Source organism: Tiliqua scincoides, chromosome 1 (genome assembly GCF_035046505.1).
Source record: "Tiliqua scincoides isolate rTilSci1 chromosome 1, rTilSci1.hap2, whole genome shotgun sequence".
In the NCBI taxonomy this organism is placed as follows: Eukaryota; Metazoa; Chordata; class Lepidosauria; order Squamata; family Scincidae; genus Tiliqua; species Tiliqua scincoides.
The window spans coordinates 209,722,201-209,748,111 of NC_089821.1; the positions used below are offsets into that span (position 1 = coordinate 209,722,201).

At 38.7% G+C, this 25,911-nt stretch overlaps 1 protein-coding gene across 8 annotated transcripts in view; it reads right to left on the reverse strand.

Moving 5' to 3' along the window:
* The window catches only part of REPS1 (RALBP1 associated Eps domain containing 1), a 70,861-nt gene that overhangs the window by 20,959 nt on the left and 23,991 nt on the right, over positions 1 to 25,911 (reverse strand). For 4 of the 8 annotated variants that reach the window (XR_010793775.1, XM_066615135.1, XM_066615125.1 and 1 more), the window contains exons 4-14: positions 21,634 to 21,787; positions 17,165 to 17,292; positions 16,517 to 16,679; positions 16,187 to 16,250; positions 15,644 to 15,798; positions 10,150 to 10,286; positions 8,239 to 8,319; positions 5,650 to 5,737; positions 4,501 to 4,602; positions 2,987 to 3,059; positions 1,366 to 1,484 (exon numbers count right to left, since the gene is read on the reverse strand). Coding sequence is in view for 7 of the 8 variants with exons in the window: in XM_066615135.1 (XP_066471232.1) it covers positions 1,366 to 1,484; positions 2,987 to 3,059; positions 4,501 to 4,602; positions 5,650 to 5,737; positions 8,239 to 8,319; positions 10,150 to 10,286; positions 15,644 to 15,798; positions 16,187 to 16,250; positions 16,517 to 16,679; positions 17,165 to 17,292; positions 21,634 to 21,787 (1,264 nt within the window). In the remaining variant the exon portion in view is untranslated. The remainder of the gene's footprint in view (positions 1 to 1,365; positions 1,485 to 2,986; positions 3,060 to 4,500; positions 4,603 to 5,649; positions 5,738 to 8,238; positions 8,320 to 10,149; positions 10,287 to 15,643; positions 15,799 to 16,186; positions 16,251 to 16,516; positions 16,680 to 17,164; positions 17,293 to 21,633; positions 21,788 to 25,911) is intronic. The other 4 variants (XM_066615156.1, XM_066615147.1, XM_066615173.1 and 1 more) reach the window with 4 other exon arrangements.

Sequence of the window (25,911 nt, forward strand, 5' to 3'; positions counted from 1 at the left end):
GGCTACTCAATTCTATGGCAGCTCTGGAGCTGCCGCAGAATTTGAAAGCTCCATGTTGGGCTGCAGGGTCTGACACAGAGCTCAGGATCTAGTGGAGTTAAACTCCATTGGTCCCGCCCTGCTCCCTCCCCACTGCCTTTCCCCCACCACCCAGAAGTTCAGGCGACTACTGAGTGGTGCAGCACTGGCTTTCCACTGGCGCTAGTGCTGGGTTAGCTCTGGTGCTGAGGCTCACAGAGGTGTTTTTCGGCACATCTGCGACAGTGCACTCCGTCAGTGAGCCAGCGAGCACCGTTTAGGATTGGGCTCTTATTTCTGAGCACATATTTCTGAGCAGCTTAGAATTGAGCTGCAATATTTTTAGCCTCTATACCTACAAAAAACATTAGTTTTAGCTAAGCACCTTACCCTACACAGCTTCTTCTCAACAAAGTTCAGAATCAGGAACTGAGAAAAGTGATCTTTTCTAAACTCATTATGGGTCAGTTCAGGTGAAGACTTTTCAGTATCACCTGAACATGCCTTATCCAGTTTGCACCTCAAGAGAAGCGCTTTCTACTAGCTGTATTTATCTTTTGGGTAAATGTTTCCTGAATTACATTGATTTCTAGATTTATTGTGCTATGAGCTTACATAGACTGACAGCCGGATCCTATAGGCTGCTCTACAACAGCGAGACAGAATTCTGCTATCAGAAATGGCTTTGTGATGTCATGCAGTGTACCATCGTCATTCTGAGCTACTGCTGCAAAGCAGTAGCAGCACTGGAGTAGCACTGCTGTGGCCACTGGACTAGGCTGGTGCTGTACACTGATGCGGGTGGGGGCATGTCATGGAAGGGAGGGGTAGAACAGAGGGAGTTACTGGGTGGATCAGGAGAGGACAGGGGCAGGGACCTGGCTGTCAGCAGCAAATGCGCAGGCTGAATCCAAGACACCTCAGTTCAAGCTATGCTGTCTGTTTAGTATCCTCAAACTTACGCCAGCAATAGAGCTGGTATAGGTCTGAGGAGACCCACAGGGCACCAGGGAACTTATCATGAGGCAAGAGAACAAAAGTTCCCTTACATTGAAGGAGGCATACTGAGTGCACACCCCCTCACAATACGACACAATGCATGTCTCCCTGATGTGGCTGCACGGGTGCAAGTGGCAGAGGGCAAGACTGGGACATAAACCTGCTTAGTCAGACTAATGACGTGCCCTGCATGTTGGCAGGTGCACATGAATATATGGGCATAGCTGAAGAAAAACCATTTTATACAGTGCAGCAAAAAATATCTGCATTGCTCTGAAAATGCACATATGAGAAAACACACACGGAATTTACTTAATAATTTTAACACAAAAATCTAACAGCAGCTACCTGGAGTAATTGTGAAAGTCCTGTTCATATCTAAAGATGATGATCGTGAGTGAGAGGGATGAGGCCTTGGTGGTGGTGGAGGTGGAGCAGCGTTATCTGGAGATGTCCCTGAATGTGACCTGAAAAACAATGGAACTACAGAAATTCTATTGCAAATTGTAACTCTCAACCCCTATATGCTTATCTCTCAGAACAGAGCAGCAACCAATTCCTTACTAGTAGTTCGTTCTTTAAAGAGGTGGATTTCAAAACTAACTGAAGATCATTGAAAAGTATGTTGTATTGTGGGTGGCAGGTCATAATCCAAAGAACATGTTTGCACTTCTTAGTTGGACTTGGGAGAATGGGCACCTTGTTCTATTACAGGGTCCCACTTAGACATTATTTGTTAACCACTTTCATCAAACAGATATGAAAGTGATAGCGCATTTGTTTTCAGAAAACAATTCCTAGCATACTATGATTTCTTCTTCACTAACTACAATAAACAAATACCTGCAGTACAGGGCATCCTTTAACTATATTATACTTCAACATTTTTAAAAGTGGGGGAGCTGTTTTATATGTGGTGATACTGGAAAACAGTTTTGGGATCAGTAGATCTTTCAGATATACTGCCAGCATAAGTTACAGCTCTCCATGACACTAAAAGAGACTAGAAATTTAATGACACCACACATAATTTCCAGTGTTCTAAGTCAACCCTGTGGATAGATTTCTGACCAGGGGGCTATATGTTGCCCAACCTCATTTCAGGCTGCAAAGTAAAAGAAAGGAACTCTTCATATACTATGACTACTAAATTAAATAATGGTGATAAACCTACAAAAGTACCTAATACTATGGAAGCATTAATCTCAGGACCAAAGAAAAGCCTGACCAAGATCTCAATCCTAACCAAAATGTAGCTTCAGGGCTGGGATAGGCCACTTTTAAGTCCTAACATACAACTGTGAAATAGAGCAACTTTCCAAAGCAGGAAAAGATGTTTTTCAGTGCTGCTTGTTAGAAGTTCAAAAGTCCACTTTCATGTTACCTATGAATTGTCTGAGAGCTTATACACATAGCCACAGATTACTGTTTCACAAAGACTGCTTACTAATGGAACAGAAAAGCTGTGTTGTACTTTAAAAGGTACATCAAGGTACATATATGTTAAAAAGGTATAACAAGTACAGTATAGACATGTATCTGCATGTAATAGATATCTATACAGTCACTTTACACACAGGAACCAGATTTAATCCAAATAGTAACATTGGATTCCCCTTCTAATTTTTTTAACAATATGCATCCAATTTTCTCCTTCAATACAAATTAAGCAAATATTTCTCTGCGTACGGTCACCTATTTTCTCTTTTCCCTGCTATTTTTCTGAAAAAAATAGTATGGTACCACTACTGAAGCAAACACTTTAGTTTGTGTTACAACTCGTCAGTTCCGATCCACTAGCTGAGCACCAGCAACACACAGCCAGAACACAGCTCTTCAAGAACAATGAATTACAGTTATATAACATACATGAAGTAGTGATTGTCAGACTAATACAAATATATGTTCCAGGGGATAGATTGAAGAAGACAGACTACTTTAGTACCCTAAATATTAAGCAAGTAATTACCGTTGTCTAGTTACAGTGCTTCCAATAGGTTCTGGGTCTGAAGTAAAGGAATCTGAGCTGCTGTAACCATCTGCTGGTAGAAGAAAAAAATCCAATCACCCTGCTCATTGATTTAGATTACTACACAGAATTATAAAGTTTATGAGTTCAGCAATTAAGAGAGTGTACTGGACATGACATATAATTGTTCAATTTTCTTAGCACAAGTTTCCATACAAGCATTTTCATACGATAAATCTGGTCTTCACGTTTTCTGGATCTTACTGTTTTACTTTGAATTGATCAAAAGTAACTGCCAACCCTGCTTTTTTTTTATTTTCACATTTAGAATTCCTATTCCACCTATATATGCACACTGGAAGAGTGGAAAATGCACTTTAACTATTTTCAGCTCCCTAGCTGTAAGACCTAGTTGACACAGACACCAGGTGGTGTAGTTGCAATCATCCTAAATATTTCTAGTCACATGACTTCACGACAGTGCATACCAACATACTGTGCAACTGACACTTCACAAGGGGCATGAATATACCCTTGGTTAGAAGAATTTGCACATATTCCTGCTAGAACAGGAGCAGTGAGAGCTTGAAATATGTGTAGTGGTCCTTGAGGGCAAAAGGATAGCTGAAAAGTACATCTTGTACAGGTGGCCATCGTTATCAGCAGATTCCATTATCCATGGGTTCATTATCCATGGGGGGCTCACCTGGACTCTCCAAATTCGACCAGAGCTGTGCTCTGTTTGTGCCCAGAGGATGTTCTAGGACTGTGCATGTCTGCCAGTGGCCTCTGTGGGGCCCAGAATGCCTGTTTCAGGCAAAAGAAAATGTGAGTTCCAGTTTCTTGGGGAAACCGGAAGCGACATTTTTATACCTTTAAAAGGCATTCTGAGGGCCAGGGATGCCCTCAGTAGAAAGGAACCCCTGCAGATACTGGGGGCCAACCTGTATATGTTCTTAAGGACTACTTCACACATTTAATGTTCTTGTTGAAACATCTATCAAAATAAATGTGTGTTTTGTAAAATTTAAAAGTACAGAGTACAGTTTTTCTCCACACTGCACACATGGACTGAACTTCTGAATGTACTAGCTTTTCAATTCACACATACACAAAGAAGCACACATTACAAAACATTACAAAATAGTTTAACCTTTATGTTGCAATAAGCTTATGTATGAAAGTAATTCAGACTGCTCAAAAAGGGAAGCAAGTCACGTAAACTAACTTCTAGAAAACTCTTCCGGAGAAAAATATATGTTTACTCTTTTACCTAGAAGCAGAATAGAAAATCACAACTTGTTCTAGTTCTGTACCTGATTAGCCTGGATGAAAGACTAGGCTATCAAAAAATAGCCTTGAATACAACCATCTCTTACACACAGGCACGCACCAGATAAAGTGGTATAAGTCACTTTTAAAGAAACAATACAGTACGACAGCCAAGTTAGGGTTAGGCTAAAGTTAACTAAAATAGGTTGTCATTCTATTGAGGAGCGAACACTGATACTTACCAACTGAATTTCCACCTACAAATTTTACAGATGAACTCAGTTTACTTTCTTCTGCAAGATCTGGTGATTTCACAAGTAAAGGACTTGTAGGATTTGTAAGATCTAGAGAAAGAATATATGTATTTAATATCAACACATTTATCTCCCCATCCTGTTTGATGGCAAATTTTAGCTAATGCTGAGAGGGTACTAGCACCAGAAAACTTTAAATGCTACATTTTTAAGGATTTAAGTCACATTATAGAAAGTAATGTTAAAACGGTAGGAAATGATGCATGAAAAACCACACTCCCAAATCTATTCTCAAATTCCCTCATCAATGCAGTATGAAACACAGTATAAAAATTCTCAACAGCTCAACAAAGCTTTTCCAGTACAAGTTATACCTGTTCTTCAACCCTATTTATATGTATAACACCATCTCTACATATATTGCTTTATAGAGTTTTCCATTAAAAAAACTTGAGTCTCAAAAATAAACTTTGCTGCCAGTTTTTAAACTTGGATAGCATGGTCTTACAGTAGTTTTAAACACCCCAAGCAATCACCAGGCTTCAGTCCAAATTCCCCAACTTTTTCCAGCGTCAAAATCTGCTCAAGAAAATCTTATACATACAATATAAAGGTACACCATGGAGGCTACAATTCACTCTAAACACATCAATTAAAATCAACAGGATAAAGATAGTAATGTTTTTAGGACTAATTACCTAAATAGATACTGAAACAAATGCAATTTTGAATTCAATCCAATTATTAAGGATTAATTTTACTTGTGAAGACTAATGTTTATTTCTTCACACATTATTCTAAAGCAGGGGTGCCCAAACCCTGACCCGGGGAGCCATTTGTGCCCTTGGGGACCCCCAATCCGGCCCAATGAGCCTCTGGCCCTCTTGTGTGAGCTGTGGGCAGAGGGCTCCCTTCACTGCTTGCTGTTTCACATCTGTAAAGCAGCAGAGGCAGCAAAGGAAAGTTCATTCATCCATTTAAGTTCCATCTCTAATATATTCATATATGTAAATTTTAAAAGTAAATTAATTCTTTTTTTCCTGGCACCCAACAGTGTCAGAGAGATGATGTGGCTTTCCTGCCAAAAAGTTTGGACACCCCTATTCTAAAGGAACAATTATTAGCAACTAATCTTACCATTTCCAGTTCTTTTAAGTTCCATCTCCTGCATGTGAATTTTACTTGGAGTCATTCGAATAGGAACAGGATGAACAATAGCAGTGTCCTAGGATATAGAGAGATAACATTAAACCAATAAATTGCTCTAAGCTGAGCAGCTTCATACACTCTTTCAGGTACAGTGTGACATTTGGTTTTGTTCCAATTTTGTCTGTTGCTTCCACCATACAGAAGGGAACACATGCAAAGTGTAAGCATTGATTCAACATTATGTTTCTATTTACAGTATTACCAAATAGTGAGTTTGACTTGCACCATAAAGAAATGCAATGGTCAAGCATGTGTGCTTCATATACTTTGCCTGTGTAGTGGGAGAACCACAGAGACAAAAAACAGCTCCAAAGTGAATGTGCAACCCTACCCTTATGCTACAGCGAAACAACATCTATTAATTTAAGCCAGGTGTACAATTACTTGTAAGTCAAGTATAGATTTACATCTCTTGAAACTTCATGTATGATTTAACAGTGACTTTTTATAATCATGTGCCTTAGGTCAGCTTTATTCATTTGTGATCTCCACGCAGAGGATGGCATCTCTCTTGCTAGCTAGGGATGTGGAAACATATCAAACTTTGAAGGAGTTTCCACTCTGAATAGTACAAGCCACTACCAGGAAAAGATTCATTTCCTAATCAAATATCTAAAATTTCACCATTCTGCTCAAACAATGTTATAAATGTTTCTAAACTGCTCTAGGGCTGATGTGCAATAATCATTAATTTGTATTGAGTGAGAGGAGTTTGCCCTACCAATCCCTATGCTTCTGGCTTTAGCAGGGCTATTTTTGCCTTGCTGTGTACTACTTGTAAAGGGGCACATGTTATCACTCAAAGCTAGCTATTACTTCTGAAAACACACAAACATGCAGAAATGCATTCTATGGAAAAGAAAAGCAGAGTCTGGAAATAAGACAATCGCAATGACTTTGAAATGAATTCCCAAAAGTTTGGTACTCTGGGGCAGTGGTTCTCAAACTGTGGAGCAGGCACCCCAGGGATGCACAGATACAGGAAACAAAAATATTCTGCAACAGAGCCAAGACACTTTCCTCCTTGGAGAAGGGGTTTAGCATTTCAGTCAAACAGCTATAATAATCACAGAAGCTGCAGAAAGTCAGAGAACTTATGAAAGATTCTGGCCACCACAGTCCCATTATGTCCTCCCTCAGTTGGTTTCAAAAGGGAATATGAGATTGTTTTCTGTGATGATGTTTGTGCCCTACTGTATTAATTCTTATGCTCAAAACTGAGCAGCATAAACTACAGCTGTGCACAGATTCTATGAAAACACAAACTGAAGCCATGTCAGTGGATTGGATATATCCAAGGAAGTCTGCAAGAAGGACATCAAGTTTAAGAAATACTGTACTGTACTGATGGGAAATCAGAGGATGTAATAATTAGACCGTTTCTCTTAGGACCAGTATGACATCTGAAGCTACAAGTTACGTATTTTCTCTAAAAGGTTTCTTTCCAACTGCATGCTGTTGCACTCATAGCCACTGTAAGCCATACAAATAAGAGATACTTCTCCATGTGGGCTTGCACAAAGAAGAGATGTATCACAGAGAAATAAGTGGTTCATGCATGCAATTATGAGAGGTATACAAAGACATTTATGCCTATACCTAATGGAGTGTAACGGACAAAGGGATGAATCTGGATGTGGGAGAACCAGATGATCCTGGTATCCCTGCTAATCATGGCCTTTAGCAAATCGACATGCAGGCTGGGTATCCCTTATTTGGACCTCTTGGGACCAGAAGTGTTCTGGATTTCAAAATTTTCTGGATTTTAGAATATTTGATTAAACATGATACACATGTATTTTAGGGATAGCAACCTGCTTCCTGTAGGCAAAGAATGAACCTCCCATCGGAATGGTCTGCAATGTGCTGTCTGGTGTGGGTGAAGCCCCTGGCTCGCCCCTTCCCATCAACCCCTGCAAGGCCCCCTATGCTGCCCATTTGGTTCTGTGCTTCCTTCTGTGCCACCCTTGCTGGTTAGCACCCTAGCATGCACTGTGCTATCCTGGCTGGCTCCCACTGAGGCACAAAACATGTTTTTTTAAAGTAAAATACATATCTGTGCACTACAAACTTTCAGATTTCAGTTGGATAGTATCCTAGCATGCACTGCGCTGTGCCAGCTTGCTCCAGTTGGCACACAAAACAATTATTAGAAGTTTGTAAAAATGTCTATGCACTAAAGCATTCCAGATTTCAGAGCATTCCAGATACAGGGTGATCAACCTGAATTTAACTTCTAATTTCTAACACTTTTCTGCAGAACTAGCTAACAAGTTCCATGATTTTAAAGAATTCTGAGTGTTGCTCTAAAATAAATTCAGAATTCAAATACATTGAATATATTAATAAAAGACTCAATTTCATTATTTGAAGCGCTACACACAAATTCCTGTCATAATTTTAAAGCAGTTAAAAATAACTCCCACCAAGCATTATAGAATCATGCAAAATACAATTAATGAAAATTCAGAGTTAATAAAATTAATTTCAAACAAGCAAGCTAAGTGATTGACTTACAGGATCAGCTGGTGCAATGTTAGAATCAAATTGGGTCAGAGTTTGTGAGCTCGAGGAGCGTTCACTAAATGTCTCCCACTGCTGAACAGACAGAGGAGAGACAAGTCAGCATGAGAAATGGAGTAAAAGGTTCCCTGGAGATTAAGCATAGTTCAGAGGTTGCACTGGCAGATGTTTCATTTGCAAAAATTGGCAATACACATTTTAAAAGCATAATTAGTGATTCTCCCATAATTTTTCAATGCAATTAGGAATACCTGACTCTTTAGGAATGGTATGGTTTAAACAAGCAAGTAAGCAAAATTTAGAGGCTTTCCTTAAATGAAAAACAGCATATATGAAAATAAGAACATCTTAGAACATTTGATGTTGCTATCAATTATGAGATTTGTTTACATTGTTCTTGAACCTCAGCTGTTCCAAAATCATGAATATGTTTTCCTTTTAAAATATCAAAAATGTTTATCTTTTTGAATTGGAGTACTGCAATCAGATTCATGTTCAACTTGCCAATGCAATCCCTGAAAATGTTTCTAGTACATTTTATGCAGGTGGAGAATATTTAATTTATAATTAAAGCAATGCAAAGGATTTGAAGTTCAAACTCTGTAAAATCAATAGGGAATCTGCCTTTACAATCATTTCAACAAGATATAGGACATGCTCAGTTACAAAGCTAAATGCCAAATAAGTTTCTCAAGCTCAACACAAAAACAGCCACAAGACAAATAATCAAGCATCAAAGCAATTAAGGATTTGATCTAGGATTTGAAAGATAGATTACATTTCAGAATAAATGTTAATGTTTCTCAGTTAGCAGAATGGTGAGCAACTATTAGTCAAATCAAAACACTGCAATAAACTGCTTCTCAGATACTCTCTCATGTCATCCCATGAGCGGTTCCTGCATAGCTAGGAATCATGGTGTAGGCTTCCTCATGAGGAAGCTGCCTGAACCATTCACTAAAGAGGCTATGCCACGTCTCCAAAACTAGATGTGATAGGACAAAACGGATGCCATTTTTGGAATTGGCACTCCAAATATACCCAGGAATTGGTGTAACGAAGCAAAATGTGTGTTGGCCTGTATTATCAAACTAGCATGGCATAGTTACATAAATATCTATCCCTACAACTTAAGTTAAAAAATCCAACTAAATAAGTCCATCACTCCCCCTTAAGGTAGGTAATGCTATTTTGTATACTGTATTCTGTGGAATCAGCTGTAATTGCGGAGTTTTCCTAAAACTACTCATTTATACAATTATGTGGTTAGCATACGCTTATCTAGACATTTCTTTCATGTTAGAATACACTTTTCCAATTACTGGATGATAATTTTATTCAAATCATAAACACAGAATTGAGATTATGTTCATTTAACAGTAGCTGATTAGACTAAAAGAGGACAATGTAAAACCTGCAAATATTTTCCATGGACCAGGATCCCATAAAGTAGTCTTAGGAACAAATGAGGTTTCAGAAATACTTGAGACTTTTGCATAAGCATGGACAATATTACTATCAAGTTTTTTTGACCTATATATCACAGATGTGTGAAGCTGCATCTAGAAGTAACTGAAGATTCAGCTGTAGATATACCACCAAATCTAAACAGGAATAAATGGCATCTATACAAATTAAGAACATAAGAAGAGCCCCACTGGATCAGGCCAAAGGCCCATCTAGGCCAGCTTCCTGTATCTCACAGTGGCCCCACCAGATGCCTTAGGGAGCACACAAGACAACAAGAGACCTGCATCCCAGTGCTCTCCCTTACTTGCAGTTAACTCTCAAAAAGAGAAGACAGACCGTGTTACATGGCATAGCATCATCTCTAGGCCATACTGCAGTACACATTAGATCGTAAATGAGGAACATTCAGAAGCAAGAAAAAAACACTTTGCTCACCTCACTGCTTTGATTTAGTTCAGGCCATGTCTGATTTAGTGATGGCATGGATGGCGATTTGCTTGGAGGTGCTTCAGCTGGTGAACTTACATAACCTACCTCACCAGACTGATCCCCCACTTCTGAAACAGGAACCACTGTAAAAGCCAAGAATATTGTATCAACACTGCATCAGTGTACAACAGCTTTCTGTTAAAGCCACACTACTAGCCATCATTTGTTCTGAGCATCAGACTCATTCAATTATTATGGAAGCCTGCTAGTAAGACAGGATGCACACCTTCTATTTGATAAATATTTGCACTGTCAAAGTGATAACTTCCTTACACCCTATGTCAAACTACTATTTTACCTATCAAAGTATTCTTGCAATTTAATTGTATATTCCACAAATACTGAAGTACTCTCTGAACAAAAAATACTGGAGAATATGAACAATTGAAATATTTCTTACTTTCATAAGTACTGTTCATATATACATAAGAAAAACTCTACAGAATCAGATAAGTGCCCATCTAGCCCAACATTCTTTCCAATAGGGGCTACTAATTGCTTCAGGGAGCCCACAAGCAGGAGAGAAAGCCATATTTCAATTCTGCCACCATTCCCCTGCAAGGCACAGGGCAATTGCCACAGAACGTAGTCATATGATTGGTACCTTTCTACTGTAGTCTTTCCTCATAAGGAAGATGTTCCTTTTGGTTATCATTTGGTTTTGGTTCATTTTGGTTATCCTCTTTGCGTCTTTTCCTGCTTTACACTATCCTTGAGGTCTGTCGACCAGAACTGACAAAGTATTCCAAATGTGGCTGCACTGTCAGCTTCTATATGGGCTATGTAATATTAGCGGTATTATACCTGATCACTTTCCTAATGACCCTTAGAGTTGAATTTGTCTTCTTCACAGCTGCATACACTGGGTCAATGTTTGCTTTCACTAAGCTACCACAATGGTCCTACAATCTCTTTCCCAGTTCATAATTGACAGTTCAGATCTCATTATTGTATACAAGAAGCTGGTATATTTCTGCCCCAGTGTGCATCACTTTATACTTCTATTTGATTAACTCATTTGGGATAGGTCCTTTAGATACCTTCACAATCTGCTTTGGTTTTCACCACCCTGAATAGTCCAGCATCATCTGCAAATTTGAACACTTCCCTGTTTACCTCTAAACTCCAGAGCACATGAACAAATTAAAAAGCAATGGTCCCAAGATATATCCTAGGAGATGTCCACTTAATTCTCTCTATAAGGAAAACTGCCCATTTTTCCGACCCTGTTTCCTATTCTTTCACCACTTACTAATCCATAAAAGTGGTCCACCGGAACCATGACGAAACGAGGTCAATTTTCCTTCAGCAAGGTTTGCTCTTCCATACATTATATAATTATGTTTTCCACCAGTTTACCCAGAACAGGCATTAAAATGATGCATCTGTAAATTCCCAGATTCCCCTGGATCCCTTTTTAAATAGCAGAGTGACATTGGTTACTTTTCAGTCCTCTGGCATGGAGGCCAATTGAAAGTGCAAGTCACATTTTTTTTAACAAGATAAACAATTTCACATTTGAGTTCCTTAAAATCTATTGGATGGATGTCATCTGGATCCAGTGATTGTTTTAATCTTTAATTTGTCAACATGCTATAGAATCATATCCCTTGTCACTTCTATCTGATCCAGTTCTTCCCTCCCTGAGGTCAGTGAATAGCTGCCCTCATGAGTGGCTGTCATATGGCTTCTGTAATGAAGACAGATGAAAGAATTCATTCAGTTTCTCTGAAAATTCCATATTCATGTTCTGTTCTCTCATTAACTAATGGCTCAACTACCACCCTGGCAGGTTTCCTGTTTTTCATGTATTTAAAGACATGCTTATTGTTTCTCTTTACATTTTTAGCCATGCATGCCTCATACTCTTTTTGCATCCCTTATTGTCAGCTTTCATTTATTTCGTCAGTCTTCAGGTTCCTTTTATCTTCCTCATTTGCCAAGGCTCCCATTTTCTGAAGGAAGCTTTCGAGCATTTTATAGCTTTTTGCCTTCAATCATGAGCTACGTCAGCAACCTCCTGGATTTCACTGTGTCTTTCCTTCTTAGTAGTACACATTTAAGGTTGCAATCCTAGACACTTACCTGAAAGTAAGTCCTACTGAACTCCATGGGACTTAGTTCTGAGTAGACATGACTAGGATTGCACTGTTAGTTCCGTTTCTGTTATTGTGGTTTAAAATACACTCAACAGATTTGACCCTCTTGATTTTTCATTTCAGCTTCCTTTTCCAATCACTTCATTATTGGAGAAGTCCCCACTTTTGAATGCAAATATGTTTGGAATGTTTCCAAGGAAGTCCAACAAATACACGTACTGCATGTTGAACTGGATAGTACTGTGGCCACTGTTTCCCAATTGCCCAACACTTGTATTAAGTCCTAAGTGTCACAGAGAATTAAGTCTAGGGTCACCCCCCCCAAGTTCTAAGACCAACTGTTCTAAGCAACAGTCGTTTACTATATCCTAGGCGTTTTCTCTCTTCGAACATGAATTTACTAAATGAGGGCAACTGAAGTCATCTATTACTGTTAATACTTCCTCTTTTGGATGCCATCCTGATCTGATTTCCAAGCTAAGATCATCCTCATCATTTTGGTCAGAAGCACAACAGCATGTTCTGAGAGCTAAATGATTGTGGGCCTGGTATTTCTATCCACAGTGATTCTGCAGAGAATACTGGTCCTCCTATGTTATCTAGTTTGTTAGATTCTATTACATACAAACTCAACAGAAAGGACTGTTACCTTGAAATAACCATCTCCCACTGCTTCACCAGTTTTCTATAATGGCTACCATATCTGTGACTCCAGTTCCCTCATCGTGGCTCAGAGACTTGTGACAGTTGCATATAAACATCTATTCACTGTATCCTATTTCAAATTTCGCATGCACCTTTTCCCTGAAACTTTTTACTCTTTGACCAACTTTCCTATCTTACATACGCTCATTTCCAAATGGTACCCTCTCTCCTTCTGGATGATCTAGAACAGAGATGTCAAAATCGTTTCACACAGCAGGCTGAATAGCATTCATGGTGCCTGCTGAGGGCCGGAAGTGACGTCATTAAGCAGGAACTGATGTCATTAAGCAGGTGACGACCAGAAATAAGCACTTTTCCCTCACTTAGGAACTCATTAGCTGCAAATGACAGAAGAGAAAATGTGCAAATCTTGATCATATTTTCAAGATATGGGTCAGTCCAATTATCACACGGATCACCATTTCAGGAGTGTGCTTCTGCCAAGGCATTTAACTTTGCAGCTCAGCAGCTGGAAGATGCTCTGCAAAGGGATTCCTCAGCAGAAGAGTGCTCCTGAAAGGGCAGCCCACATGATAACTGGGCTCTCCCAGTACCTCAGCACCTTCTCCCTTTCTCACAACTCTTGGTAGGCCTCTACCTCCACACCGCTCCTCACCTTCTGAAACCTCATTCCATCTCTCTCTCCCAGTGCCTTGACTGAAGTGGGGATACTGAAAGGGCAGCGCTGGGAGAGTTCAATTATCACATGGGCCTCCTTACAGCAATGACACCACAGCAGAAGCAGCACTGCTGAATAGGTGTCCCCCATGATAATTAGGCTCTCCCAGTCCTGCCCTTTGAGTAGTGTTGCTTCTATCAATGTAGCACTTTACAGCTCAGCAGATGAGAACACTTGATGGAGATTCTGGGAGAGCCCAATTATCACGGGGGGGGGCAGATCAATAGCTTCCGCCGGCTGTATCTGGACTGTGGACCCTATGTTTGACTCCTGTTATCTAGAACATTTGCAATTTCGATGCTTTGGGATGAACCAGATGCTGCCCAGTTCCTACTGGCTTCCACAGAGGTTAATTTAAAAGCTGCCCTGCCACCTTCTTTATGTTAAATATCAGCATTCTGATTTCGTTTCAGTTAACGTGGAGACATTCCTTTTTGGAGATGTTCAGTTTGTCCCCAAATATTCCTTAATACCTGACAAATCTAAACCTTGCCTGCTGACACCATTTCATCCATAGGTTGAGACCTGCTTGTCTAGCTGGACCTACGTGTAGAACAGGTAGCTTTTCTGAAAATACTACCCTGAAGGTCCTGCCCTGCAACATACTACCTAGTAACCTAATTTAGCTTCCAGGACCTACCAACTACGTTTCTCAACATCAATGGTACCAATGTGCACCATGACTGCTGCATCCTCCCCAATACAGTCTACTCTACTCCTACACTACTCTACAATCTACTTATATTGAGAAGATGTAGACACCCGCAACCTTTGTACCCAAAAGGCAAGTCACTGTGCGGCATACATGTACAGCAAACCCATATCTCTAAGTTCCTAATGTTCAAGTTACTCACTAAGACCCCACCCCCTATCAACTTCCACATGAGAGAATATGGATTCCTTATCCAAGGAATGGGATCCTTCCAAAGATAACTTCCCTCTTTCTCAAAGATATTCTCCTTCCTTGGAGACTCAGTCTATGTAATAGCAATGGAGTTATCTGTTGTAAAGTAAAAATGTCCATCATGTAACTGAAGGTCATAACCACATAACTCTCTCTCCCAGGTTCTTCAGGGGAGCCACCTTGGCTTCAAGAAAACATAACTTATGCCCAATTACTTATACCCAAAAGTAAGATTGCCTTACACGCGCAATGACCCACAGGAGGCCTTCTGTGGTCTTCAGTTGAAAACCAGAAGTGTCGATTTTTGGCTTTCCAGAGGCATCCTGAGGGTTGGGGAGACTGCACATGGCCTCCCTGACCCTCAGAAGGGTCTCTAAACATGACCAGAGCAGAGCTCTGATTGCATTCTGAGGGTTACCATGCCCTGACCCTGCAGATTTGATTATCCGTGGGTTTTGGGAATGAAACCCCTATATATGCTGAGGTAGTAAAGTATATATTTTAATCTTTTTTTTTTAATACAAGGGAGGAAGGGAGAAGATGTTAGTGTCCTGGTCTCCTTAGTCTACAGTTCAACAGATGCTTAGCTTGCTTGTCTGCTCATATTAAGAGGAAAATAATTTCTAGCATTAAAAAATCAGTATATACAGTTGGCCAGCATCTTACACAAGGGTAACATTCTGAGATTGGTGCATAATGCCAAAATTGGAAATAGTCAAAAACTCCCTTACAGCCAACACACATGGTAACTGATGGAACAGCAGCTTCATCCTCCTATTACAGACTTTCACCAGACCATAAACAGAGTAAGTGGAATGACGGGGGAGTCACTAGCACTATTTAAATTGTTGCTTTTCTCTTTCTTTGGGGGGGAAGCTTGAGTGTATATACTTGAATTTGTGAGTCTAGTGTGCGTAAGATGCAGACTGGCTATCTACAAATGCAACTTGTAACAACATGACCGAGATTTAAACAAAATATATTTTATTTCCTAAAGCTATAATATACTGCCTTTAATATTATTTTCAACGCTTATCAGATAGAAAAAAATACCTGCCGAGTCCTCCAGATCAATCAGCTTGGGCATTAAACTTTCAGGTAGCTTCTCGGGTAAATCATAGCCATTTTTCCTAGCAACTACTAGATGGAAAGCAGCACAGAACTCATCCAATGTTAATGCACCATCTTTATCAAAATCTGACAGTTCCCTAAGAGAAAAAAAAGTTTTTTGTAAAGTGTATGTTTATTGTACTCTTTAGGAAATAAATATATATACCTCTACCTGAAATGTTTTAATGAAGATCAGGTTTTATAATAAACGGGAAAAAAATTCATAGCATTACAGAGCCTAGAACTATAATCCTAACAAATTCCATGCAGGTTAGAGACCAAAATTAGGTTTTTGCTTAGTCAGGGCAGGCAGAAGCTTACTTTTGGACTTAAATGTCTCCAGGTTATGCATGATTACTTTAGAAGCAAGATGTTTTGATGCAAATTATAGAAGGTACTACAACTGCAAAATTTCAGCTGACTCCAAAAGAACTGTGATTCTTTCAATGGTACTATCCCCAAACCCAAGTTATATTTCACACTTACCAAATGTGCGAAAGCTCAAGAATAGGAAGCTTTGATTTTGTAAAAAATTCTTTAGCTGCAGACCCTAAAAATATTAAAATAGTGATTATAACTTTCATTCCAGGATTATTGACTTAAAGATTATAAATGTGTGTGAATTAAAAAAATAATGTTGAGGTACTAGAAATATTAGAAACACCAGGAACTAAAATTAGTTTTAAAATATTCAGGTGTCATATTCTATCAAAAAAATTAAGTAAAGCACTCATTGCAAAACTCCACAAGAAAACTTTCTTTGCAGCTAGAAAATTAAAATGAGAACCTATCATAACTTGTTTTTAAATAACTCACCTGGAATATATCCATTTAGATCAGGTTGAATGGTTTTAAATTGATTTACATAATACTGCCTTTGTTCATCAGTTATTTTCCAAGGATCATCATAACTACTTGATTGCCTACGAATTTCATTTGTTGTTGTAGCTGATGCTACAGTTCGTACTGTTGTCTGGTCCTGCAATGAAACATTTTTCTTCAGCATTTTCTGAATTTATCAGATGGCCTACAGTTCCTATATTTGTTTATGAAAGGAAAGGACAGTTGTTTATTGCAGTAGCTCTAAAAGTCTTCCAGATGGTACTAGATAAGCAGGGCTATAAAGAAACAGAAAATACTCCACACATTTAAATAGGTTCGAAATGGCAACAGCCATGTAAGCAACACAAGAGTGTGAAAACACATGCAGAAAGCAGTTAAAAAATTATATGCAAAAAGAAAAATTGATTCTGCAATTGCAGGTTAAGCTTAAATTTTGTTGATCAAAATTCTTTCGTGACTTCCACTCAGTGAGATAGTTTGTATTTCAGAAAAAGAACAGATGAGTCTGATCTTAACACACTCACATTTAGATTCACAGCATGAGTCTTTAGTGACAATATGAAAATGACTGACATTAATTGGAATGAAGCAAATCAAAAGAATACCAATAAAATGTCACACCTGGACAGAAGCAGGATGCATGGCTAAAATAGTACTTGCTGGTGTGTTATCTGCAAAACTGACCCAGTTTTCTTGATGTGGTGGTGGTGAATGGCCAGACCACATTGGATCACCAGTGTTACAGGAGCCTAAAAATCAGAACACAATTCAGTTTCAAGATTTCAGTACAACCTAGTCATGAAGACAACTCTGACTTGAAAAATGCTTTTGAACCCATAGGAACTTTAGAAGTCTAGACTGAAATCCATGGCTAACTAAACTAAACTACACTCCTTGTGTGAGCTTAAGCAGATTTTTGGATCCTGGTTTATGAGCTCATTCACTGGTCAGGTAAGCAAACAGTTTGAACATCAGGGTCATGCCTCAGACAGACACTTTAATTCCATCTCCAAATCATAACCACAATTGCCATTACATCTGAAAAAACATCGTTTGCTTCCAAACTAGAAGCTTAATTCAATCTATGGTTTTCAATTTTGCTTTGGAGACAAATCATGGTTTACCAAGTCAGACTTAAACTCTGGTTATCAAAAACCAAGATGTAATGTGGGGGATGGACACAATCCACAAATGAAGAAAAAGTAGACAAGAACAAGACAACCCCAGTGGCCAAACTATGATTTTGGCAGTGACACCAGAGCACAATCTATAACAAGGTTCAGCAAACTTATGGCCCGGACAGCCCCATGGAATGGACTAGGATCACACTCCTGTGTCTTTTTCTGATGTGCTGATGCTTCCTCCCTGGTTCAGGTTATCAGAGACAAGATTGCATGCAGGCAGAGAGAGGACTGCATAGGCACACTAGAGTAGTGCTGCATAGTACTTCTGATATACCTGCCAAAAGGTTGACCACTTATTGGCTTACACAAATAGAGATTTGGGTTCTTAATTTTACTGTATCACAAGTGAAAGTTTAGCACTCTCTTGATGAGCCCTAGGAGGATGTTACAGACATATCATTTGTACTTGGGACTACTGATTATGCTGAATGGAAACAAATGAATACCTTCAGATTAAGACCTTACTTGGTTCCTATCCTTTTGTTATAAAATGTCACTTGAATACTTCAATACAGTGGAAAATTAATTGCTTTATAGTTATTATTTAAGAATACCTATGAATTGGCAGAGTGAGGAAAAATACTGCATTCCTTGGAAACAGCAGTTTATAATAGAAGAGTCTTGCATTAGAGAAAGGTTAAGTAGTAGTTCTAATATTTTAAAGTTCTTGGATCTACAGTCCAATGATAACATCAAGATTATTATTATTTACAAACAGCTGGCCTGCATCTTGCAAGAGGATTACATTCCAGAGTCAGTGCATAAAACTAAAATATACTGTATACTCAAAATTGCCTTGAAAGTCCCCGACATCCAGAAAATGCATACTGTATCTTTAAAAATGATGAGACAGGTTGGAACTAAACATGAACAACTTCATTCACCAATCTTAGGCTACCTCCAGGGCATGTATTTACATAGTTAGCAGTGATATTTTCAAGTCTTTTACTCCAAGTCTCAATCCCTTCAAGTCTCAAGTCCTTGCAAGATACGCTCAAGTCCAGTTTGAAGTTGAGTCTCAAGTAAGGGAGCCAACTTTAACAGGAAAAAAAAGATTGTGGTGGTGGTGCACAGGTGTGAGTGTGTGAAAGAGACAGAGTTTCAATTAAAAAATCAAGAAGATACACACAAAAGTCAGTAAAAAAAATTAACACTCACGTCAGATGTTGTCATAGATGACAAGGCAAACTCCAGACAATGAGTTATGTTACTGAACCAAGACCAGCAAGGCAGTCATTAAAAATCAAGTCAAGTCACTATTTATGCAGTCGAGTCACTGAAGTAATACGAGTCTGAGTCAATCAACTCAAGTCTACATCACTAGTATTCAGTAAGCAGAATGGCAGGTGGAATCACCTGCACTATTTAAACTGCTTGCTTTGTGTTTTGTCAACCATGTAAAGTTGAATTTGTGTTAATTCTATTGCAAGCAAGATATTGGCCAACTGTAGTGACATCCTGGTAAAGAATTAAAGCTGGGGCCTCATGTAGCCAATTTCAGCCCATTTCGCAATTTGCAGCAGTTCAGCTCCTGCATGTGCATGAAATTTAGAAATCAAAATAGAGTCCAAAAGACATTCAACCTACAGTATCAGAAACCTGCTCTGAGTGGTCTGTTGAAACAAATGAGAGTTGTACAGGACCAATAACTGAAGATTCTTAAGATGTTTAGTTGCTAAGACAACTTTTTAACATCATATGCTGTTAATAAAAAACAGCAAATAAGATTCTTCACATGAGTCCAATATGAAATTATACTTCTACCAGGAACATAGCTATTCTTACCACCCAACAGATATTTGGCTTTCTGACTTACATAAAAATTTTGATATTGGACAACTTCTGTGAGAACATCTGTATACAGAGTTATTCTCAGTTAATATTTGAGACTGATCTTGCGAATGTTAACTAATGCATATCAATTTACTAGATAGAGGTTACAATAAAAATAAGTTGTAGAACCTGTTCAACAGATGCTACTTCACTGTATATATTTAACCACACAACAAAATTGTTCCAGGTATGAGAAAAAACAAGGTTAACCTAACTGAGAAGGTACTGAGAAAATATTGTGGGTCAGCCACAGTGAAAACCTACTTCCCTGCTGTTTTAAGTGTACCCTATCAGTCAATTCAATGTTACTGCTGTCTCCCAGGCATCAACCTGACATCTGCTTATCTTACTCCACCAAAACCACTACCTGAAATGGACTAGGCCCCAGGGTTCTGATAACACAGGCCTACAAAATTGAGGATCAGAAAAGTTTTTCCCAAACTTTATGGTGGTTTGATATGAATTTGGGGTGATGATTCAAAAAATGGCATCCATTTTTGCCCTATCATGTCTAGTTTTGGAAATATAGTACAGCCTCATTAGTGAATGGTTCAAGCAGCTCCCTCATGAGGAAGCCATGGTGTAGGCTTCCTCATGAGGAAGCTGATTGAACCATTCACTAAAGAGACTATGCCATGTCTCCAAAACTAGACGTGACAGGGAAAAACGGATGCCATTTTTTGAATCGGCACCCCAAACATACCCAGGAATTGGTGCTTTAAGGAAGCAATGATAAGTGTTGGCCTGTGTAATGTTTGAATTCAAACACAATGCTCCCCCCTTCCCCCACATGCAGTGATTAGAAACTACTGTGTTAATTTGCAAACCATAGCCTTTCTACAAACCAGGATCAGACTGGGTTTGCAGGAAACAATGAGTTGTGCCAATCTTAGCTTTCTGGGATCTCCTGAAACAGCAAATGGTTTGTCACTAAACTAGAAATGAATATACTATTCATTTGGTGCACATGAGAAGGTACACATGAGAATGGTACAGAGTGACCCTGCAAACCTGAGGCTTGTACTTGCAATGCAAAACCATGATTTAGCACTGTTTCTGAAAAGGACTGATACAGTTTGTGGGGACAAAAGAATTCAATGTAAATACATCATTAGCTGGTTGGGTATCTGCCTATTAATGATACTTGTGTTTTCTGCTTGACAATGGCTCTGACTTGATTGTCATCACTAGATGTGAGGCAGACAGAAAACCCCTGGCTGTAGCCCTATACTCCCCCCACATTGTCCAGCATCACATAATACTAAATTAAACACAAATTTCTTACAATTCCTGTTTAAGAAAATATCTTGAAATATACTTTATTTTCCAGCATTTAGAATTAGCTATCTGATCTCTTAAATGTTAATAATCACTACCTAGGCATCTGACTACAACATAATTTTTTTCTATAAACATTTTTCAAAATTTGCAGTCTCATTATAGCATTTTATCAGTCATCCTCTAAACTAAATTTTGTTCACATGAGATGTTATAAAAATGACTGAAAGTTATGGTAAAAAGTGGTAGCCTGAAATAAAGTATTCTCTTATGAATATCTTTTAAAACTTTACTTTGAGGTTTCAATGGTCATGCATTCTTAACCTGTATCACTTTCTGTACCAATAAAAGAATGATTCAGCTTTTTCAAGCGTACACATGACCAAAGAGAATTTAAGTAGCTCAGCCTAACAAGAAGTTATCATGCAGGTCAAAGAAACAAGCAGGTTCAGAAATATGAAGCACAACAAGAAAAAATCTTATGGTATGAACAGCACTTCCATAAGGGTTGTCCAATCAAGTCCAGAACCAATGTCACAGTAAAAAATAGGACACTGTACTGAGGTGAAGAAGGCGGCACAGATGGATGGTCCTGCTTGCACCTAGATGAAAATGAAGGTGCTATTGATACTGGTCCAGGGTATATTCAAGACATATACCATACCTCGCTAGAGAGGGAAAGCCTACCATATACACTGGAAGTCACTGCCTACATTAGGTTCTCCTCCTAGTTTATTATAGAAATCCACAACATCAGGCAACACTTGAGTTATAATACAAGACATTTATTTATACCTGGTTGTGCTTCACTAAAGGGAGCCCAAAAAGGCCCCGGTCCAGCAAGAGGTCGCTCATTATTCCCTCCGCTGGGATGGCGGCTGTGCTTCCTCCGTGTATGTGGAGAGGCTGGTGGGGACTGCTGTGGTGAAACAACTGGAGATGTGGACTCCTAATAAAACAAAGGAACTTTTAAAAATGGTATACTATGCAACTAAAACAACTGACTAAAGAACACTACTGTGTTTAACATAATTTCAACCATCTTTTTTTTGAACAGGTATGATTTTTAATATTGCATACAGGAATGTTAATATAAATACAAAAATGGGTATATTGGAATTTCTTCCATTTCGAGTAATCTTAACAAGAAATCACAAGGGACCCAGTTCTTTGATATTAGCCATGTAAAGTAATGCCACTCATTTTCACTTGCGGTACAAGCTTCTCAGAAACCAGATCTCAAAAGTCAGATCAATTTTCACTTATTTTGTTATCCCCAAAGACTGATAACATTATTACTCCAAAGTGGATATTACTAAGCAATATAGATCTTAAACAAGCCCTGTGATTACAGCACAAAGAACTGTATTAAGAGTAACGCTGGTTACTTAAGTTAAAAAAATCTATACTTGAATACAAGGTTATTTCCAAAACAAGAATAAGAGCCACTAATAGTAAAAGAGCTGCAGTGGTAAAAAATGCTAAAGAATTCGATATAATTAAGTTGTTTAGTTCTTCAAATGTATAAACTGAATACACGGAAGATAATTATATGTAAGTAAAAAGAGGCTGAATACAATTTATTCAGACAGAAGACCTGCACAAATAAACATGTCAAATGCAACTTTAAAATACAGTATGTTCTCTATGCCAAAAGATGATTACTCTCAAATGACCAGCAGCACCAACTATGATCTAATATCACTTCCAAACTTTTTGCCTGCTCACACTTACCCCTGCCCCAGTACTTTGAATTTCTTTTCTTGTGTCCTTGCTGGAGCCTGGGAACTTAGATTCAAATCCCCAGCCCAAACTTGAGGAATGGACATATTATTGAGCAAAGTGTACTACACATGGGTAGAAAAATAATCAAAACCATAACTTATTGTATAAGTTGCCATTTTATTGAACCAGAGCTTCATCTTCCCAAGCCAATAAAATTTGTGCTGGAAGCTCCCAAGGCTCTGGTGGTTTGGGGGGGGGGATGACTCCCAGAAATCTAAAGTCTGTCCATCTCTGCTCTCTGCTGTTAAAGAAAACTAGCTGAAGGCCAATATTAAAGTGTAAAGTGACAAATTTTATACATTTTAGGAACGCTACCTATACTTAAATTGATCAAAGCAGCATAAAAAACTTGTGGGAATTAATATTTCTGGGATTTCTAGGACAAAAACAAGATGAGATATCAAGTAAACAGCACAGCACATGAACTCTAAATGTTATGTAAAGGTACTTATCTGACTGCCCTCATGAAACAAGCTAGTGATCACAGTTCCTTCAAAGGCAAGCAGAGAATATAACACTGCTGACCCCTTTTTAATGAAAAGGTTAGCCACTTCTAAATCCAAACTCACAAGAAAATAAAACTGAAGCACCACAAAAAAACCCACTAAGCCAAAACTTAATTTCTATGGAAAACAAACTGTAATAATCACTGAAGCTGAAATGCTTTTCTTTAATATGAGAACAAGACATTCCACTTTCTAGTCAGATATAGTTCTATTTATGTATTTCAACCAGATCTTTGAAGATATCCAGTTAGGCTGTTCCTCATATCATACAGCAACCAACACTGAAATATCAATATAAGATATAAATTATACTATGAACTTGAAAAGCATGACCTACAAGGAAAGAATTCAGTTCAGTTGGTTTTCTTACATTCCCACCCATGAGACTGTGCACTTGCCACAGCACAGCACTGAAACTTATACAACTCTAGGAAGCACCCCTGCCTCTTCCCCTGCTCAAATGCTTTCCATACAATTTCAAGGGGCAAGACAAACATCTTCATGACCACATGACACAAACCCATAAAAAAAAAAGACAGAATGTATGACTGTACAGAAGATGATTCAGAAAACATCAATTTCAGGTTAGCAGCACTAGTCTGAGGTTTCTGGGGCTCCACACATAAGAGAGAAGCAATACTTGGAAATTGTCTAAGAAAAACCAAGAAAGGCTGTGCTGGCTGCTCTCATGAACTGCACACCAACTGTAGCTTTAGAGGCAATATGATAACAGTGATCATGCAACAGCCTTGTTCAGATTCGAAAACCCCCTCTGCAAAATCAGAGGGAGCCCAAGGGATGTTTCACTTTCATGCCAATTTGAATTTAAAAAGAGTTACTTAAAACTAGTCACATCAAAACTCTAAGTTACCAGCCCAACTGCTGGCTTCTGCTAAACAGAGATCTCTCCAATGTCTGCACCAAATGGAGCAACTGTTTGCAATGTTATTTTCAAACCTTTCCTTATCAGAATTAGGAAAATCCAACCTGTTGATAAACTAGATGATTAAACTCCTTGCTAGAATGTTGTCAAGAAAGTCCAGCCTCAGAAAGTTAAAACAAACATTTTCCTTGGCAAAGCCACCTTAAATGGAATTGCAGAAACAGAACCAAATGACAACTCTACAGCATATACAGTGTACCCCTCACAAGCTGCATCATGGTCTCAAAGGGACAACACCACCTTTGATTTTGCAGGCCAGAAGTATCCACAGTAGTTTCTTTCCACATGATCCAAGACCCTTTGGAGTAAGTCATCAATTGATGATGTCTGAAACTATAATAGATTTGTACAACAGAACCGTGTGTAATGGATACTAATTCTCTAAGAACAATTGTTCATAAGGGCAGGAAGTCCAAATAAACCTGCCTACTCGATGGAAATTAAGGTCACAAAGAGAAACACTTCACCTGACAAATTGATCAGGATCCCTCCATTGGCAATAATGGTATGGGGTTGCCCTCTGCAAGGTCCTGAGTGAATGGTGAGTGAATCTCTGAGTGGTGAGATGGAAGCAGAGTAATTACTGATCAACTGTCAGAAGAAGCCTGTGATACACTTAGAAGTTGGAAAAGACCATTAACTTTAATCCCAAACCTGCTAGGATGGGTTTGGGTTTTGCTACAGATATGAGGGTTACCAAAACAACATGTTTTCATCATAACCAGATATCCAAGGCAGAAACTTTTCCATTTCTAAAGATCTATTGTTTCATAAAATTAACTATATACAGACACCATTGCCAATACAATATCTGGCAAGCTTGACAGTTCCAAAGTTGCAACTGGTATTTTTCAGGTGATTATCTCTAAGGAGTGTGTCAAAGATGTATCTATAGGTTTTACTGATTTGTAAATGGGGGGCAGTCAAATAAAACACAAATACATATAAGTCAAATCAAAAATAAAGTTATTAATTCATCTGACCAACTGTGCATGTCAAAACCAAAGACTGCAAAACCTCAACTGTGATTCATTTCCCCCCCCCCCCCATGTTCAGCAACCACACAGAGCAGTGTCCCAATTCTTCCCTTGAGTGGGGGAAGTTGGAAGTCTTTGCAAAGGGTCTGTTGTATTTTCTAGTGTTTTGGTTACTGTGTAGTAGTCATCATAATGCTTCGTCGGAAAAAACCTACTGTGCATCATCATTACAGTAAAGTCGCTGAAGAAGCTGATTGATATAAACATTGTCAGCAGGAATATGTCAACAAGACAAAAATGAAAACACATCTAACATGTAGAAACTGTCCTGAAATAGTACAAGCCATATATAGAAAGTAATAAAATGAAGTGCTAGGTCACCTTGAGAAAAGGCTACTTTGAGAATCCTGCACAAATAAACAAATACATAACACTGTAGACTAGCATTTTAATAGTCTGACAGTTTTAAAAGGATTACACACTTCATAATTTAAATGTTCTCTTTTGCAAACACAAAATAACTTAAATTACAAGAGAGAACTTTCTCTTTCATATTAATCTCCATGCAGCAAAGTTTAGTCCAATGGCAAACTCCAGACTATGCTTTCCTTTGCTGCTCAAGTGCTAGGTGACCTGAGAAACAGAGCCAGAATGTTCTTTCTGGTGGGGGGGGGGGGAGAATTAAGTCCCCTGTTGCTTCTAGCTTGCTGGCAGATTAGAACAGGCTAAAAGAAAAACCTTTATTTCCTTTTGTTGCAGAAACTTGGTAGCTGGTTGGAAGCAAAAACAGATGATTTGTTAATGAAAATGTTAAGCTGCCAGGCATGGGGGAAGAAGCAGGATTCTTGCTTTCATGATCACT